General features: G+C 35.8%; 2 protein-coding genes across 3 annotated transcripts; one reads left to right on the top strand and one right to left on the bottom strand.

The window, feature by feature from the left end:
* The first annotated feature begins 2,339 nt into the window (after positions 1 to 2,339).
* LOC144566931 (ARF guanine-nucleotide exchange factor GNOM-like) lies at positions 2,340 to 7,581 on the top strand. Its single transcript, XM_078316979.1, has 2 exons — positions 2,340 to 3,277; positions 3,731 to 7,581. Exons 1-2 carry the CDS (start codon positions 2,594 to 2,596, stop codon positions 7,271 to 7,273), a joined length of 4,227 nt encoding a protein of 1,408 aa, XP_078173105.1. The 5' UTR covers positions 2,340 to 2,593; the 3' UTR covers positions 7,274 to 7,581.
* Positions 7,582 to 15,625: 8,044 nt separating this feature from the next.
* LOC144566622 (uncharacterized) lies at positions 15,626 to 19,612 on the bottom strand. 2 transcript variants are annotated; one of them, XM_078316667.1, is made up of 4 exons: positions 18,977 to 19,612; positions 18,316 to 18,505; positions 17,665 to 17,981; positions 15,626 to 16,157 (listed from the first exon to the last, which is right to left on the bottom strand). In XM_078316667.1, exons 1-4 carry the CDS (start codon positions 19,527 to 19,529, stop codon positions 15,778 to 15,780), a joined length of 1,440 nt encoding a protein of 479 aa, XP_078172793.1. In that variant the 5' UTR covers positions 19,530 to 19,612; the 3' UTR covers positions 15,626 to 15,777. The 2 variants fall into 2 exon arrangements, with proteins under 2 accessions (XP_078172793.1, XP_078172794.1); XM_078316668.1 differs by having other exon boundaries at positions 15,628 to 16,157; positions 18,316 to 18,499.

Consider the following 19,612-nt stretch of genomic DNA (forward strand, 5'->3'; position numbering starts at 1 on the left):
GTGCATTACAACGGAAACATATTATAAAATTAAGAAGATCAAGAGTTTTATTTACAATTTGAATTTCAAATTTTGATACAAGTAAAGAGATTTGATAAAAAAAAAAAAACAGAGAGAGACAAATGACTTGTAGAAATATATATATCTCATAGACTAAAAGGATAAAAAATATTTAGTGAAAGTGAGTTCGTATTAATAAATTAGTTGCTTCATTTGGTGACACTAATTATAGTAAATATTACTAAAATCCATCCTCAATATATGTTCTCCATATAATTAACAACTAAAACTAAGAACGAACCTTAACATTCTAATAAAAAAATAATATTTTATCTTATGAAAATTGAAGAAGTAAAAGTGTAAAAAAAATTACTATAGCTTAAATTGGGTAATGCATTCAATTTGGAGATATCAAATAATTTGATAAGATATTAAAATTTGATAATCAAACTTTTAAAACTTATTGGATATAATTTGATAATCAAATGCTGATAAAATATTTTTAAAAGATATCAGCATTTGATATTTTTAAAAATAAATTGATCATCTATCATGATTCTTAAAATCTTAAAGAAAGAATGAGAGATAGCTGAAAAGAAGAATTAGGAAATGAATAAATTGATTTCTCTCCAATTTTGTTCTCTATTTAATTTTAATTGTAATATATCGTATGGCAGTATGTGTGGCAAGTATGTTTTTAACTAAATTTAGACTTATACACGTAAAACATATGTATTTAATCAAAAGAAGACAAATTATTTAATTGGAGGGCTGATATTAAATCTGAAATTTCATATTTCAATCATAGCCCTTGGCGAATCAGAACATCTACGTGCATAATATAAGAATAGAGATAACCCCAAAAATTAAAGATTTAAATTACCTTTATTTGTACAATAGCATTACTCTTTTAAGTATTAATCTTGCTCGAAGTTAATAGATAACAAACGAATAATGATATTTTTCGACTAAATTGACAGCTTGTAAAATGAAACCCCCAAACAAATTAACATACAAGTAAATATATTAAATACACGTTATATCATGAAATATAAAAAAAAAACTATAATTATTAATCTCATTATTTTTTAAATAAAAAATATTAAAGATGAATAAAACAATATAAAATATTGTATGTATCAATTTTGTCATAAATTACTTAAAAGAAAATATGATGCTGGATAAATCAACTGTATCATAAAAAGTAGATAAAAAAATATAAAATATGTTGTATAGATCATAATAATGAAAATTATATAGTTATACGTCTGAACAAAAAATATTATATTATTTTATACTTAACATTTATTAATTATTCTATATAATACAAGTGTGAAATAACTCTTATTCATATTCTTCTTGATAAGTTAACATTTTTTATTATATATTCTTATTTATTAAGTTAACGAAAAAAAATTCTTATTCATTCTTTGACTTATGAATACAATATGGATAGAATAAAAGAGAAAAGAATTTTATCGACACCCCTAGTTAAGTTTCAAATTTTCTCACCTATGCCACATCATCAACACTTTGATCCATCTGATTTTATTATTTTTCCTAATTAATCATGATCGGATGATTAATATTTTCTCATGCTCTTTAGAAACTTTTACACATTTAATTGTATTGTTTTTATTATTTATATTTTTAGAGTTTTAAAAAAACATTTGTATCAAAATTTATGAAATTTTTTATTATCAACTTTCATTATTTATATTATTTTTTAATGTTCTCTATTTTAACGAAGAACCAATAATAATTTTAATATAGTGAATGGAGGAATTGTGACGGAGGGATCAGACTTGAGTGTGCTATAATTATTCTTTCCTTTGACGAGTTTTAACAAACACAGTGACAAATAAATTATTCGAATTCAGTGAGGTGAGATCAAAAATTTGTGATTTGGGAATAATTCAGGTATAATTCGGGAATGATTTGGAATTATCTGGATCTGAGATCTCAGTCCTGTAAGAGTGCAAAAAAAAAACTAAAAAAAAATGTTCTAGAAAAAATTCGCAAATAATTTGTAAAATTCGTGAATTATTCGGATTTAATTCGGTCAAAGTTTGGTCTACCGAATAATTTGACATTCGGTTCGGTATTATTAAAAAAAATAAAATTATTCGAATTTAATTCGCGGATCTCGTGACTATGTAAAATGTTTATTTTGTTATTTTTTTGTTTACACAAATTATATTTTTAGGCGCAATCTGCACAATATTGTACTTGTTCCTGTTTGGCCAATTGAATGAAGTATGAATTCAAGAAAGAACGCTCCTATTCATTGTAATAATAAAATAAACATAAAACGAAAAAAAAATGAAAAAAAATATAAATGTAAATATAAAATGCATCAAGGAATCAAACCTCTTCCTTGGACTTCCGAACGGAGAAGGAAACCAGCAATGGAGCTCTCTCTCGAGCTCACAAATTAGATCTGATCTATCCCTTCTCTAGATCTGAGCTCTCGATTGCCAATTCCTCACCTTCCTTCAAATCTCAGATCTAACTTCTCTAACACTAAAAGATCCCCTCTTTGCAATGCCTTCTTCCCTATTTTAACCCAATTACCTGGTCACTATATACCGACATGGGCGGCCTTAACCAATCACCGGCCGCCACGTGTCCCGTTCGTATATCCATGGCGTGCGTGGTCAGCGCCGAGGTCTCCACCGTGCTGGCCGTGATGCGGCGCAACGTGCGCTGGGGCGGCCCAATTGGCGTCCGTTATGGCTCCGATGAACATGGCGACGACCACTCGGACCACCCCCTCATTCAATCCCTCAAGGTGGTGCGAAGCCTGGCCTTCACATGGAACCCACACGACTTCTTCTCAGTCGACCCCACCATCTACCTTCGCCCATTCCTCGACTTAATCCGGTCTGACGAGACTGGAGCACCAATCACTGGCGCAGCTCTCAATTCTCTATATAAGTTCTTTGCACTTGATGTGTTTGATGTGAGCACGGCCAACATAACGGGTGCATTGGATGCAGTGGTGGATGCAGTTACCGGGTGCAGGTTCGAAGTAACAGACCCGGCATCAGAGGAAGCTGTACTGATGAAAATATTGCAGGTGTTGCTGGGATGTGTTAGATCCCGTGCGGCGCCTACACTTACTAACCGCCACGTGTGCGCCATTGTCAACACATGCTTCAGAGTGGTGCAGCAGGCTGGAACCAAAGGGGAGCTGTTGCAAAGGGTGTCCAGACAGACAATGCAAGAGGTTGTGCGGTGTGTTTTCTCACGGCTTCCAGATTTGTCTCCAGAGGAGGTAATAGATCTCGACTTTGTTTGTTTTATGTTTTGAACAGTATCACACACACTGATAAAGTGATAACACTAGAAGGTATTGGTATGTACCGAGAATTGCATCTTTCAGTAGTAGTGGTCTTTGGGCTATGAATTCCTTTCCATCTTTAGTGCAAACACATGCTAAACTGGTCAGTACAGATTAGTAATTAGTATGGAGCATATGCTACCTATTATTTAGTGAAGCAACTTGTGAACCAAAAGCACAGTAAGTGGCCTTTACATAACTGACAAAATTAAAAGCAAACAAAGTGAATAATTAAATAAGGACAGGAACACAAACTTTGCCGCTTCCATTACAATACTGGGCTACGGATATGATGCCAAACCATGCATTGGTATTCTTTAAATTCTACTTCTGGTATCTTACATATTTGGAAGTCAATCAGGATTAATGAGGAAATTACTTCTACAGGTCAAGCCCAGCACTGACCAAACAGCTGAGACCAAAATTCTCCAAAATGGGTCTGTAGACCCAACAGTGCTGAACCAGGAACCTGTCCCTGACCCGGCTCTTAATGAGCCATTCGGCATCCCATGTATGGTTGAGATATTCGAGTTTCTCTGTTCCTTACTAAACATTGCTGAGGATATAGAAATCAATGGACGGGTCAACCCGATTGACTTTGATGAAGATGTACCACTGTTTGCGCTGGGGTTACTACAGAGTGCCATAGAGCTATCAGGGTCATCACTCCACAAACACCGGCAACTTCTCACTTTTGTGAAAGATGAGTTATTCAGAAATTTGATGCAATTTGGGCTGTCAATGAGCCCACTAATTCTCTCAACGGTTTGTAGTATAGTGCTCAATCTGTTCTATCACTTGAGAGGAGAGCTGAAGCTCCAACTGGAGGCATTCTTCTCAGGTGTTATACTTAGACTAGCACAGAGTAGGTATGGGGCCACGTATCAGCAGGAGGAGGTAGCTCTGGAGGCATTAGTTGATTTTTGTAGACAAAAGGAGTTCATGTCCGAGATGTATACTAATATGGATTGTGAAATCATGTGTACCAATGTATTTGAAGACCTCGTTAGCCTTTTGTCAAAAAGTGCTTTTCCTGTAAATGCCCCTCTGTCTTCTCTGAACGTGCTCGCACTAGAGGGGCTTGTTGCAGTTGTTCGGTCCTTTGCTGAAAGAGTAGGATCAAGGCATCACGTGTCAGACCTGGCTGTTTCTGAGGAAATTGATAAATACTACCCCTTTTGGTTGGTGAAGTGCGAGGACATCACCGATCCTGAAAAATGGGTGCAATTCATGCGACAACGAAAGTTCATTAAAAAGAAATTAGTTGGTGGTGTGGATCAATTTAACCGGGACCCGAAAAAGGGACTCGAATTCCTACAAAATGCAAAACTCCTTCCTGAAAATCTCGATCCAGAAAGTGTAGCCTTGCTTTTTAGGTACACTCCAGGTCTTGATAAGAACCTACTGGGTGACTATCTAGGCGATCATGATGACTTCTGCATCCTCGTCCTTTACGAATTTGCAAGGACCTTTGATTTTTCTGGCATGAGCCTCGACACTGCTTTAAGGTTATTTTTGGAAACATTTCGTTTACCTGGTGAGTCGCAAAAAATCCAACGTGTGCTTGAGGCCTTCTCTGAATGGTATTATGAGCAGTCGCCCCAGATTTTAGCAAACAAAGATGCAGCCCTTGTTTTGTCATATTCTTTAATAATGCTGAACACCGACCAACACAACATACGTGTGAAGAACAAAATGACAGAGGAGGATTTCATTCGAAATAATAGAAGAATCAATGGTGGGTCGGACCTTCCACGGGAGTATTTGTCAGAGATGTACTTCTCGATTTGCCGGAATGAGATCCGTACCATGCCGGCTGATCCTGGCGCTGGTTCTGGTTCTGGAATTCCAGAGATGACTCTCAGCCGTTGGCTTGATTTAATGGCCAAGGCCAACAAGACATCCCCGTACGTAAAGTGCAACTATTCACAGGCTTTTCTCGACCGTGATATGTTTGCCATTATGGCTGGCCCTGCTGTTGCAGCCATATCAGTAGTGTTTGACTACAGTGAGCACAGCCGAGTTCTTGGTTCATGTATCGATGGTTTCCTGGCTGTGGCGAAGTTAGCTGCAAGTTATCATACTGAAGAGGCATTGAATGACCTAGTTGTAGCGCTGTGCAAATTCACTAATCTTCAAAATATTTCCAATGTAGATGATCAGGTAACTGCTTTTGGGGAGGATACAAAAGCTCGCATGGCAACTGAGGCTGTGTTTTACATAGCCAATAATTATGGTGATCACATAAGATCTGGCTGGAAGAGCATAGTGAGTTGCATGTTGAATCTGCACAAAATGGGCTTGTTACCTGCCCGGCTCACATCAGATGCTTCTATTGATGAGTTGTCAGAACCTTCTTCTTCAGATCCATTGATAACAAAGCCAGTAGCAACTCCTGCTGCGGCACCACAAACTGTGGCAATCAACACCCATAAGAGGAGTTACAGTCTGATGGGGCGGTTCACCCAGCTACTGTCACTAGACACTGAGGAAGTCCAGACACAACCCAGTGAAGAGCAAATTGCAGCCCGACGGGATGCTTCGGAAACTGTGAGGAAGTGTGAGATAGATAATATATTTGCAGAGAGCAAGTTTCTACATGCTGACTCACTGTCTCACCTAGCTCGTGCACTGATCCAGGCTGCCAGCCAGCCTAAGAAGATCGGTTTCTCGTCTGACGAGGAGGACACTGCTGTATTCTGCCTTGAGCTGCTTATCACTATGACATTAAATAATCGTGACCGTATTACCCTCCTATGGCAAGGGATTTACGAACACATAGCCCGGATTGTCCAGTCTACAGTAATGCCTTGTAACCTAGTCGAGAAGGCTGTTTTCGGGCTTTTGCACATTTGCCAGAGGCTGCTGCCGTACAAAGAAAACTTGTCTGATGATCTTTTGCGGTCGTTACAGCTGATCCTCAAACTGGATGCACGTGTTGCTGATGCATACTGTGAGAACATCACACAAGAGGTTGCTCGGTTATTGAAGGCCAACGCATCCCACATCCGTTCACAGACAGGCTGGCGCACTGTTATCAATTTACTATCTATCACAGCCCGCCACCCAGATGCTTGTGAAACTGGTTTTGATGCTCTCGTGTTTGTCATGTCAGACAGAGCACACCTCTCTCCTGCAAACTTTATACTATGTGTGGAGGCAGCGCGACAGTTTGCTGATTCACGTTTGGTCCCAGGTGACAGGTCAGTACATGCATTGGATCTTATGGCTGACTCTGTTAGTTGCTTGTCGAGGTGGTCCAATGAGGTTAAGGTGGTAGGAGGTGATTCTGAGCAGGTACTGGATGGGATACGTGAAATGTGGCTGAGATTAGTGCTGGCTTTACGGCGTGTTTGTACCGATAACAGGGAGGAGGTGAGAAATCATGCATTGATATCAATGCAAAGGTGCTTGGTTGGAGTTGATGGCATCTGTCTCTCGGGTCCTGTGTGGTTACAGTCATTTGAGGTTGTTTTTCAACTGCTAGATGAGATGCTGGAGATTGCAAAAAGCTACTCACCGAAGGATTACAGAAACATGGAGACATCTCTGCTTCATGCCATAAAGCTTCTTTCGAAGGCCTTTCTCCAGTCGTTGCAAGATGTCTCAGCCCTTGGGGAGGCTTTTGTGGAGCTCTGGCTGGGGGTGGTTAGCAGAATGGAGCAGTATGTGAAGGTTAAATTACGTGGTAGGAGAATGGAGAAGTTACAAGAGGCGATTCCAGAGCTGCTTAAGAATACACTTCTAGTTATGAAAGCTAGTGGGGCCCTTTCGAAAGATAATAAAGGTTTATGGGATGCAACATGTAAAATTGTTAATAATGTTGCACCATCTTTGCTTTTGGAAATATTTCCTGAGCCTGATGAAAAGGAGAAGGAAATCACTGGCGTACCGGCCATACCAGATGCCGGCATTGAAGCAGCGGTTTGAATGTCCTATTTTATGGAAAATTTTATGAGGTTCATATTTGAATGAACCCCAATAGATGGTTAAAGTTCAGATATGGTATATTGTATTCTTTAACATGTTATAAATTTTGGCTATTTTTTTTCTTTTCTTTTCCTCGCTGTTGTTTTTGGTGATTGGTAAATTGTTTTGGCTTTTAATTTTCTTCTTCCTTTTCACATGGGGTATCAGAGGTATTGGAGATGCATCAATATTTTCAGTATAGATTCTGTATTATTATGATAATTGTATTAATGTTAACACCTAGACTAAGAAATTACACTCTTTCATTAGTTTTTTTAAACTGTAATACAGTTTTTTTTTTCTTTTTTTTTTACATTCTTTTGCTTATTAAAATGCAAGTTTGTAATGCATTTATTTATTTTGTTTGTTTTTTAGTCTCGAGAAACACTGGAGATTCGTGTAGATCGAAATATAATTGGTACAGTTAATATACTTTCAAAAATGCATCTTGTAAGAATAGGCGATGAATTAAAAGGTTCGCCAATAGAATAATGGTACTAATGTGAATCCGAACGACAATTAAGCCAACTGAGGCATCTTTTTTTTTTTTTTTTTAATAGAACAGCACATGCCACATCTGAAGTCTAAGAGGGTAAAAATTGGCAGAGTACTTTTGATTTTTTTTAATGGAATTAAAAGAGAAACATCAAATGCATGCTCTAGCGACGCTATAATTATATTACCAGCGTCAAGTTTTCAAAGCTGTATAAAGTTTAATCATATAGCATCAAATCCAAAATTGGACGCTAACATTGTCGAATCAGTATATCTTAAAGTTGCCTGAGCTACAATTAGAAAATCTGAATTGTCCTTTTAACTCTTGACACAAATTCTAAAATAGATCCCTTCATATCGACATTGAAAATCTTTTTATGTAGACTAGCATCTACATCTTGGCAACTCAAATGAATTTCTAAATAACTGTTAACTATTTTTTAGAAATTAATATCTGTTTGATTTCATCAGGGGTTGAGAGGAAGTTTCATTTTCTTGCCCCTTGGGTTGTGGTAAAAAATGGAAAGAAAAACATGAAAAAAGTGTAGCTGGTAACTCCTTTTTTAGTTTCATTTTCTGCTTTGATGATTTTGTCATGTTCTGGCATGTCATGAATAACCTGATACCACAGAGGTGAATAACAGTTGGATTCCATACTGATACATGATGGCACCTATTGTATTTTCTGACAACAAAGTGTCTTGAGTCAGATCAGGTTATGGCCATGGCATATCAGATTCAGGGCATACTACTTTGAATCAATTTCAAGTCTAGGAAAATTTAAAGAAAAAGAAGTTTTAAGTCTTGGGTTGCTCAGGTTGTTCAATGCAGGCTCATGTCATTAGGTCAGGTTATTTCTGTTTATTTATTTTTCCAATATTGGATTTGGCACATTGCCAAGTCTTTGGTCATTCTGGTTTAGGTTTTGGGTTAGTTGATTTCACATTTCGATTCATTGCTTGTCAAATTATTTCGCCATCTTGGGTCAGGATGGTGCTTTTCACAGGTCAGATAAATTTGCTTTGTCACTTGTCAGGTTGGTCAGTCTCAGATATTTAGTCAGGTTTTGTGTCACGTCAATATCAGGGGTTCCAATGTGGATGTCTGGATCAGAACGGATTAGTCAAGGGTTAATTGTGGAATCAAATCTACTCCGTTTCTTAAGAAAAGGAGGACCCTTCTGTTCTTTCATCTGGACCGTTCAAAATCGATTACACGGCTTTAATTGCTTTTTTATTTTATATCAATATAATATATTAAAACGAATCAGATATAATTGAAGTTATGTGATCGATTTTGAACAGTCCGGATGAAAGAATAAGAGGGTGGAGCAGATTTGAATCTTGGTTGTTTCCTTCTAAGAGATCTGTTTTGGGGGATGATGCTAGATTTTACCAACCTTAGGTGCTTAACATTAAGAACTCGGGTGCATTATGATGTCAAGCAAATTAAAATTCAAGAAAAAGAGATCTGTAATAGTTGTTGCTTTTGAATCTCCCAATTCCACTACATACGTGAGCAAATGTTGTTAGCTTTGCTCAGTTCATTATTACCTCTCTTTTTTTTTCTTTTTTTTGAAAACCGGATAGAAGCTATCTGGTGTTACAGTTGTAGCCCGTAGGCATTATTAGCAAAACAGCTTGAGAAGACATCCAGAAAAACAGCAAAATCAAAAGGTAAAACATCATAACTTAACAAAATTTTAACCATAATGTTGCTTCCTTCATGGCCTTGCCTGCCGCCCACTCAGCATCCATGCACTTATTCTGGAAAATCATGTTGTTTCTTTCCTTCCAGATGATCCAGCAAGCCAAGAAGAAATAGGCCCCCCATTTCATCTTAGATAGGCGCCTCCTGCATGACCTGTAGGATTCTGTCAGCGTGTCTTGCACTGTATTCCCATTACTCATGATCCGAAATCCCAGGTGTAATTCAATCCTTCTCCAGAGCTTCACCGCATATGCACAATGGAAAAGGATATGTGTAGCTGTTTCAAGAGGGCATGTTTGACACATACTGCACCGCATTTCACAATGTATTCCTCTTGTGGCCATCACATCATGAGTCAGAATTCTCCCCATGAGACATAAGTATGCGAATATTTTGACTGTTGGTGGAATCTTGAGTTGCCATGTGAATTGGTATGCCCATTTGATCCGCCCCCCTGAGGTGATCATGTAATAGAAGGACTTTGCTGAGTACAGCTGGTTGGCAGTCCATTTCCACCTAAGGCAATCTTCTACTGCACCTTGTTCAACATTGAAATGTGGCAGACCACTGTCTATTGCTCTCTGCAATGACCAATTGCGATTTGATGGAAGGGGTGCTATAAGGGATGACATTGTCGGATTAATCCAGTTATCAAACCAGTACGCAATTGAGACTCCATTGTGTATTTGCGAGAATGTGCTCCAATGACTCTTGGTTGATCCGATTAACCCAAATTGAATCCATTTCAAACTAAATTACACGAACCTCCTAAATTCTTGGTTTGTGAGATATAGATATAATTTTTTATTTTTTAAAAAAAAAAATTTGTGAGATATACCTGTGGTAGTCTATTGGCCAACAATTTTGACAAGACTCTTTTGGTTAATTTTTTTTAATTAAAATAGCATTTTCTTTTCTTTTTTAGATAATAAGCAAATAGTAGCTAAAATTAATTTACTACCTCCAAATTGTTATGATGGAATGCATTAAAAAGTTTCAACATATTAGAGGTAAATAACATTCCAAAAAGATTGATAAAATAAAAAGAGAATCAGCCTTTATAACATTTACATGAGAAGAATAGTCTTTTAATTTTCTCTAGTGTAAAAGGTTGATCGAGCAACTTGTTGCTCTACATATACTTTGAATATGCTCATAAATGAGTCTAGTTTTATTTTAGTTGTAGTGACACTGACTTTAATATTTATTAAATAGGTTTTAAATAATGAATTCAAATCATTTAAACTGATCTACTTTGTCTTACGAGTGATGTATTTACATGTAAAATTTATGAATTTATTTAGTATGAACTTACGTGGTAAAAAATGATGAAAAATAAATGCATTAAAATTAATTTAAAACTTTTTTTTTACTGCTTGACTTCATGCAAAATAAATTCAAAAATTTATAAAACTTGCTCGTAAATGCATCACTCGCAAGGTAGTTTGGTTTGGATTTATTGTTTGAAATCTATTTAATGCATTTTGAAGTTAGTGTCACCGAAATAATACGTTTTTCATAAATTAGAATTTAAGAAACCATTCTCTTAGTTTAAGTGCCTAATAAATTTGTATCAAATGTTTTTGAAGTAACAAAGGATAAAAAAAATATCGAACAATTAATTTGTAAAGAATTTATTTATTTTTCCAGTAGTAGCAGTAGTATAAAAAAAATTACTGGTTTCATCTTTGATAATCCCACATTATTATCACCTATCATAGAGGGCCTGTTCAGCAGCACTAGAATAGATGAATTGAATGGAATTAAGATTTTATTCCAGCCGAGCAGAGTTAGAATGGAGTGGAATAGAGGATCCGGATTAGAGCACTTTTCCAGCTTTTTCAATTCCAGGGGAGAGTTGGAATTAAGAATTGGACCGGAATAGAGAATAGTCTGTGAGTCTTTTACCCTTGTTTTGCTGATCTGGACCCTTCTTTTCCATTTTTTATTTCCTCCCACCTCCTTCGTTGCACACTTCTAGAGGAGAAAAATATATTTCTGCTCTGTCTCTTCTTAGCCTGTCTCCGGTAATTGTTCGAGAAAATAACAAATTAAAAGTCAGGAGAATAATCTACTCGATTTTATCGTTCATATGAGATCAGTCTTCTTCAAATTAAAGGTCAGAAAAAGAATTGACTACATAAAAATAAGGGGGAATTTCATGTATCTCTCTCAAAAACCTTGAAATTACGTATTTCCCCCTCTAAAATTCATAATATTATATTTACCCTTCTAAAGTTTAAAAACTCACAAATTTACCCAATTTATTGATTATTCTAATAAAGCTCATTTTAAATTTCTAAATTACCCATATTACCCTTTCTCCCTCCTTTCTTTTGAAAATGTGTGTAAATGGCATGCCTACGAACATTTGCAACTTGAGCTTGTTGCTCAGTTTATTCCATAACTTAATTTTCAACATAAACATAAACCCAAAAGCTCAATTTCTTAGTAAAATTCTTGATAATTATTCAAAATTAAACATATCCATGTATTAGAACCTCATCAATTCCTCAACATCACAGAATTTAACACAAACTGATTTTGATTTTCATATAATTATGAAAGAGTGTTTTCTATATATGAGGTTTAAGTAATATTAGAAATGGTGAAAATCAGAATTAGCCTCAAATCTAGACTTGATACCTAGAGTTAAGACCTGAAAACACTAATAATTTGTGATTACTAAACCTTCAATTGGGAAAATAAAAGTTCTGTTACCAACTACTTCAAAAGAACTGAGCCTCCTTTATTTTTAATTTTAATTGTGCATGTGCGATGGAGGTTGGATTATTTTCAAGTAGATTAGGAGGATATGCATGATATTTTCCACGTTTTGGAGGGTATTTATTGGTAGTTTAGACAAAATGAGTTTGGGATATCAGAGATAGATATCTCTAGGAACGAAGCGAAAGAAGAAATAGAGAAGTGGGAGAAGGGATAAAATGGGTATTTATAAATTTAAAATGAGGTTTATTAGAAAAATCAATAAATTGGATAAATTTGAGAGTTTTTGAACTTTAGAAGGGTAAATATGATATTATGAATTTTAGAGGGGGAAATATGTAATTTCAAGGTTTTTGAGGGGATATATGAAATTCCCCCTAAAAGTAATAAACGGATTGGTCACGTCTCGAAAAATTGATTATTATTATTTATGCTTAGAGGAATTTTTTCGTAATAAAGAAAACTGTAGGTTTTTATAGAAGATTTTATTTGCAATAAGGAAAACTATACTGCCTTTTAAAAAAAATATTTGTTTAATGTTGATAATTACCGTACTCCAATATAGTTATTTCTATAATGGTAGGATTTTAAACTTAATATATATATATATATAGAGAGAGAGAGAGAGATGGGCTATGGTGCATTGCAATGCATAGGCCATGGTGTGCATTGGACCATAAATCACCGATTCAAAGTCTAAATGACCGATCCAAACCGTTCATCTTGTTCTCCATATTAATATGTGCTTGGAGACCAAATTTTACATTTTTTGAAAAAATTTTACTATTTTTTTAGATTTATTGAATATCGCTGTTTTTTATGGTCCAGATTTGTCTGGAAAAAAACTGTATTACAGTTTCTCTTGAGACTATGCATGCATTGTCTCAGAAGCAACCCAATTTTACGGACTGGAGGTCTTATGGGGAGATATGGCAAGCATGGTCCCTGATGAACAGAACACTCATATAGTGTTTTGCACTGCACTAGAGAAACTGAGAACATCACAAAAGCTCATCAGCTAGCAAATCAGGCTAGGATTTACCAGTGGGATAGAAAGATAATCTGGAACCTGTTTTTTCCTTAGATGAAATAGTGTAGGCCTACGTGCCGTGTAAGAACCAAAAATAAAATAAATAAAAATAAATAAAGTATTGTTAAGGGTGGAGTTAGAATATTAAGATTGAAGAACCAATAAATATATTCTAATTTTATTTTATGAGAGACAAATACAAACAAGTTTGGTGTCAATTGATTCTTATTTTTTTTAATTTATATATGTAGTTGTGTTGTGCATAATTTCTATATAGTAAATCTATGAAGTAAATGATTATAGGTATTGTAAAATTAATTTGCATTCATAGTATGAAAATTTTATATGACTGATTTTATTAATATTTGAGTCTCATTATCTCATAGCTTGAAAATCTGATATTTCTTAACAAATAATGTTTATTCTTGCAAAAATTAAAATAATTAAAAAATAAGAGTGAAAGTTATTTAAAATCGATACATTTAAATAAAACACGTCTAGATACAAATACGACATGACACAACATACAAATATAGACACAGTAAGTCTAGACATGAATACAATTCAACACGTTTTCTAAAAAAATTCGATTTTGTTACTCAGAAATATTTTCACAAATTATACCAAAACAAAAATTCAACACAACACAGAAAAGGAATTTACAAAAAAAATATAATTTAATTTTTTTCTGATTTTTTAATAATTATATTTATTTTTAAACATCAGCACATATTTTTAAAGTAACACTTTATCAAGATTAAAAAAAATCGGCACGCTTCGACATATATTTTTAAAGTAACAATTTATTAAGATCTATAAAAAAAAAAATCAGCACGATACGTTTAAGTACTGACACGGCACGATGAAGCACATCATATCAAACCGTATTGTATCGTTAAACATGTGGTGTTCATTTTTAGGATTGTACAACATTACACAATACATCCAGAAATTTCGATGTGTAGATACGACACAACTTTGTTCTGGACACATCAAAACCCGGTACGGTCACAATACTCTACCTCCGGAGTTTTTTTTTTATAAACTATAAATAGCAAACAAATGTTAGGAAACCAACTAGATTAGTTGGTTCTTTATAAACTATTAAAGTATGGAATTGGCTATTCAGCACTAACTATTTTTTTTTTTTTTTGCAGTACTAAATCGCCTATTCAGCACTACAAAAAATACCACATCGTTTGAGTGGAATATGGTGGTGCCGAATAGGCTATTCGGTACCGCATAAAATTAAATAGTTTGTACCGAATAGACTATTCGGTACTTATAATTTTTATAGTTAGTACCGAATAATCTATTTGTTACTTATGATTTTTGTAAAAAGAAAACTAATCAATCAAGTTGGTTCCTAATTTTTCTTTCTTTTATTTAGGGTTTATAAAAAAAAATTCATATCTCCAGACTTGTCATAAAAAAAAAAGGATATACCGAAAAGGTAAAATCAGATCGGTCTCATTCGGTGTGAACCAGGTTTAGGACTCCATAATTTATGAGTCCTCATTGTCAGTATTAATTAAACGGAGTCCATCCGGTCTATGCCTATAATATATGAACTCTATAATATTTGTGTGGATCTAAATTGGCATGACTTTTAAAGCTATTGGAGGGTCCAGATTAATTAACTCAAAAGATTTCTTTTTGAGAGGATACGAATTCAGAATTTTAAGGGACCGGTTCAATTGCAACCGGTCTGGTTTGAACAAATAGACTTCTCCAATGAATAAAAAATATCGACAACCTTGACTTTGGGGAGTTGCTTTTGAAACAGAGGCAGCAATTAGCAAATTCGTATCTCTGCATTAACTCAAGAGGCAGCAATTGTTTAATCTGTTTTAAGATTCGTGCCAATTAGATATGCACTAATATTAAAAGGCCCTATGTTATAAGCAAGTGTAAAATTGACTTCTTTTAAAATCAGACGGTTCAAATTCTTTTAACTCAAAAGATTCTCATTTGAGTTAATGCAGAGGATACGCATTCGCAATCAGCATGCTATGGCCCAGATTTTTTTCAAAAAGTGGCAAAGCTCACAATTTCGCATGAAAAGAAAAAAACAAATTAATGCTTGAAAGCTGTAAGCTAGTTTCTAGCTCAGCTAAAAAGGAAGAATATAATATAATGCTTCCAAAAATTCAAATTTGATTTATTGCAGAAATAATTCGGACCATTTAATTCGTATTGGTACGAATATTCTGATCGGACGATCAGGATTTCAATCTTAATTTTTGAGGTACTGTAGAGGACATGGACTATACAAGGGTAAGAGTCCAAGAGTACGCTTAATAGTTTCTAAAGTATCCTTTTTCAGTAAAAAAAAAAAAAAAATCAATCATTTTCCCTCTCTAAGAAACACATAGTCAGAACAATGTTAGGACTATGCTACCCTGTAAATGATACAAAATTAAAATTGGCTAGAATCCTTTACAACAATCTCCTAACTCAAATGAAAACTTGGTCATTACATTACAAAAAAGCCATTCTTAACTTACTTATCAGGGAAATCAGATTCCTTCCTGCTCCTAATAACTGCCCTTTTCTTCGCATCAGAATCAAACATCTCTAATTCAGATGCAGTAGCTAAGTACCCATACAAAACCCGCTTCTCACCTGACCCATATTCTTTAACCAGATTCTGATTCCTATCCCTTTTTGTATCCACTGACTTATCACTACTTCTATTATTGTCCTTGCCCTTTTGCACTTCAATCCAGTTCTTACGCCCCTGGCCATATTTTTCAAATAGCTTTGAAAGGCGTTCTGCTTCCTTCAAGCCGGCTAGGGTCTCTGAGAATCTAACAAGTATCACCCCTTGATGCCCCTCCCTTCCATACAGAGACTTTGACTTGCCCCCTGTGAAGCCTAAATCTGGATATTCAAATATAATTAAAAATTATCACACTCACACTATGAATAACTGATGTACGCCACATAAAAGTTTATATGGTATGGGTAACAAAATACATATTACCAAGGATGCAAATGTTATTTAGTTGACCTGACTAACCTATCTGTACCTTATTCTATAACACAGATGCAACTAATGAATTTCTCTCATTAGCTAGCTCCCTTTAAAGAGTAAGATTATTTTTTTCCAATAGCAAGGCTGGTAATACTTGTTTCATACACAAGTACCCATTACCCAAATTGAGTAATCCATAAATAAATTTCAACACCACAATTTCATATATCACACTATAATCTTTTATAATATTAGAGAGAAGTCTGAAAATGACCCTTGAACTAATAATTTGGTATAATTGGCCCCCAAAACATTTTATTCGTTCAAACGACCCCTTCAGATGAGCCCCTCTGTCATTTTTTTACTACTGGTGCTGTAACGGTGTTAATTTAGATGCAACAAGGCAGTTATTTTGTTTTTCTTCGCAACTGCAGATTAGGCAAACCTTCAAAAGGAAAGCTTTATATCCTAGTAATAGACAATCTCTTAATAAAGATGACTGATCAAAGAAAAAGAAGAAAAGAATCTGAGAAATGCAGTTCCTTTTATTTTTCCTTTTTTTAATGAGCAATTCATTGGATATTCCAGTGAGAGGAGTGTTCAGAAATACCAAACTCTAGCTAACAGAATAGTATATAACTGCTAGTTCTTTACACTGTATTATATAACTCCATTTGTTTTTCAGTTCAATCTTCATATTTTTTTTGCTTTTCCTTCGTGTCTTTTAATACTTTCTAATCAAGAGTGCGGCTATGGTAATATACACATTACACAACGTCCTGCGCTATGGACTCATTATCTCCCTTTCTAAAGTTCAAATAATCGATCTAAACCGTTCAACATGATTTTCATATAGAAATGTGCTTGCAGACCATATTTATATTTTATAGAAGTTTTTTTACTATTTTTTTAAATAGGCAGAAAATCAATTGATTTGAAAATTCTTGACCATCCAAAAGAAGCGATTTTCTACCTATATAAAAAAATAGTAAAAAATTCTAAAAAATATAAAATTTGGTGTACAAGTACACATTTTGACATGAAGATTATGTTTAACGGTTCGGATCAGTTGTTTGAATTTTAAATATAGAGATATGGATCCATAGCAAGGGTCGATCCGTAATATGCATATTACCATAGCCTCACTCTCTAATCAATTATGCCCATACTTCCAAAAACAAACATCCACAAGACACCTAACAAACCCAACTGAAAACCATACAAGCAAGAATAGTAACAAAGCATACTAATAGTGCCACAATGTATTTTCTCACTTCTTTTTCATTCTATCCCCATTAAGCAGATCTTCAAGACAGTAAATACTGCACAGTACCAATCCACATCTGACACTAAAGTGTAGTTGCACTAGACCTATAGTACCAAAAGAAAAGGCAGAGAAGTCAAGGGAGGTACCTAAAAGTCTAGCATCCATTTCTTTATTTCCCATGCCCTCAAGATGGCCATCCTTCTTACTAGACGAATTGGTATTCTGAATCACAACCGTTGGCGGCCAGACCACGAGGTCATCCCTGTTGGCCTGGGCCTGGTCAGGAGACAGCCTCTGGTACCCCTTTGAGTTGGTAGGCTCCACTGACGGGTCCCACCCCATGAGGACACACAGCGCCTTGTGCAGTGCTCGGTGCTTGACAAGTAATTCAAGATTCATCGCATTGTATGCGTGCAAAAGAAGAGCATTCATGTTTATAAAGTCTTTTGACTCCCTTTCATAGCTGTATGAGAAATGAGGCACTATTAGAACAGCAGTGGCAGCTCACTTTCCTAGCAAGTTAATTGTTTCCTATAACATGGGTTAGCCACATTTATGGTAGGGTTAAGTTCTCATAAGAATCATACTGTTCTCTGACTTCCAAGAATAAAGCAAACATATTTCTATTCCACAAAAAAGTTGACTGGGATCAATTAATTATGTATGTTATCATATCCATCTATAACAAGGGATGTTAACAGATATTACACTAGTTAAATGGCCATATTTGGTCATGAAGGGGAAATTTTCCACTTCTAACAAAAGAAGGATATTCAAATCTTGAATTGAGACCAAACCTTGGACAAACACTGCATCGTAGAGGACCATGCCTACCGTCTGAAAGGTAGTTTCTTTTCTGGCTCGAGCTCTCGTTGACAAGTTTTGACATCTTGAGGAATGCATCCAACAAACCCATTTTATCACCCTCCAATATAGCCTTCCCCTTCTCTCCCTTCTCCTTCTCCTTCTCCTTTTCCTTTTCTTTATCTAATGGTAAGGTTAAACGTTAAAAATTTAATAATACCAGGTAAACAAATCATGGTCAGTACCATAACATCACCTTTTCCTTCCTTATTTCTCATAGCTTTGGGAATATCCTGACTTTGCTTCATTTTGAACTACGTTTACATATTTATGGTTAAGATTAAACTGCTATTTATCAATAATAATACAAATATGATATGTATGATATGTATGAAACGGGTTAGTGAATTCCAGCCTGTTTCACTATTGTATGGTTAAGATTAAACTGCTATTTACCAATACTAATACAAATATAAACATCCAGATGATTTGATTAATATCAAACAGGCAACCTATGATCATTGAGTGAATAGCACAAATAAATTCCTCTGCTCCTCTATATTCACCAAATTTGAGGTTAGGATCCACACCGACAACATTCTGGATGGAAACTACAGAAATTTTACACTTCATCTGTGTATTTCAAGTAATTACCTCTGCTTCCAGTCTTTTCACGCTTTGAGGACCGTGCCTCTTCTTGTTCGTGTTTTCTCTTTGATCCTGATGGCCCGGCACCACTCCTCTCACTGTCCTTATCACTCTTGCTATTACTAGGCGTGCTCTGCCTCTGAGCCGATCGCTCATGCTCCCCCTCAGACCCAACAGCTTTGTCCAGGCCTCCCTGATTTGGGTGGGGCTGAGACTGGCTCATAGGCTGGGGCAACCGATCGAGCACGTGGTACGCACGTGCAAAAGGAGGTGGATCAGGTGGCAAGGCGAAGTAGGTCCGAATCGACCCGTCGGACAGAGCTATTGTGCGCCTCTCTAGACCGTCAGGCGGTGCTATGAGGCGCCGGTCAATCAACTCAGGCTGAGGTAGCGTGCGACGGTCGAGAGGATCCATTGGTGGTATCGCACGGCGGTCTAAAAGGTCATGTTGTGGAATCGAGTGGCGGTCGGAGATGTCGGGGTGAGCGAGAGTGCGGCGGTCGACGCTGTAGTGGCTGTAGAGAGGAGGTGGTAGCGGTGCGGGATTGGGTCCCTTCATCGACCAAGATTGGGAACAAATTGAGATCGATCGAGAGATTACGTGAGAATCGTTTTCTCGCTGCTGTGCTGCTCAATCTCTTC

Source organism: Carex rostrata, chromosome 15 (assembly GCF_964058835.1).
Source record: "Carex rostrata chromosome 15, lpCarRost1.2, whole genome shotgun sequence".
NCBI lineage: Eukaryota > Viridiplantae > Streptophyta > Magnoliopsida > Poales > Cyperaceae > Carex > Carex rostrata.

Coding starts and splice junctions, on each gene's coding strand:
- LOC144566931 (XM_078316979.1), top strand. CDS start 2,594: ATGGGCGGCCTTAACCAATCACCGGCCGCCACGTGTCCCGTTCGTATA. Junction 3,278..3,730: donor CAGATTTGTCTCCAGAGGAG/GTAATAGATCTC, acceptor TTACTTCTACAG/GTCAAGCCCAGCACTGACCA.
- LOC144566622 (XM_078316667.1), bottom strand. CDS start 19,529: ATGAAGGGACCCAATCCCGCACCGCTACCACCTCCTCTCTACAGCCAC. Junction 18,506..18,976: donor TGAAAAGACTGGAAGCAGAG/GTAATTACTTGA, acceptor CCTTACCATTAG/ATAAAGAAAAGGAAAAGGAG. Junction 17,982..18,315: donor CGATGCAGTGTTTGTCCAAG/GTTTGGTCTCAA, acceptor TTTCTCATACAG/CTATGAAAGGGAGTCAAAAG.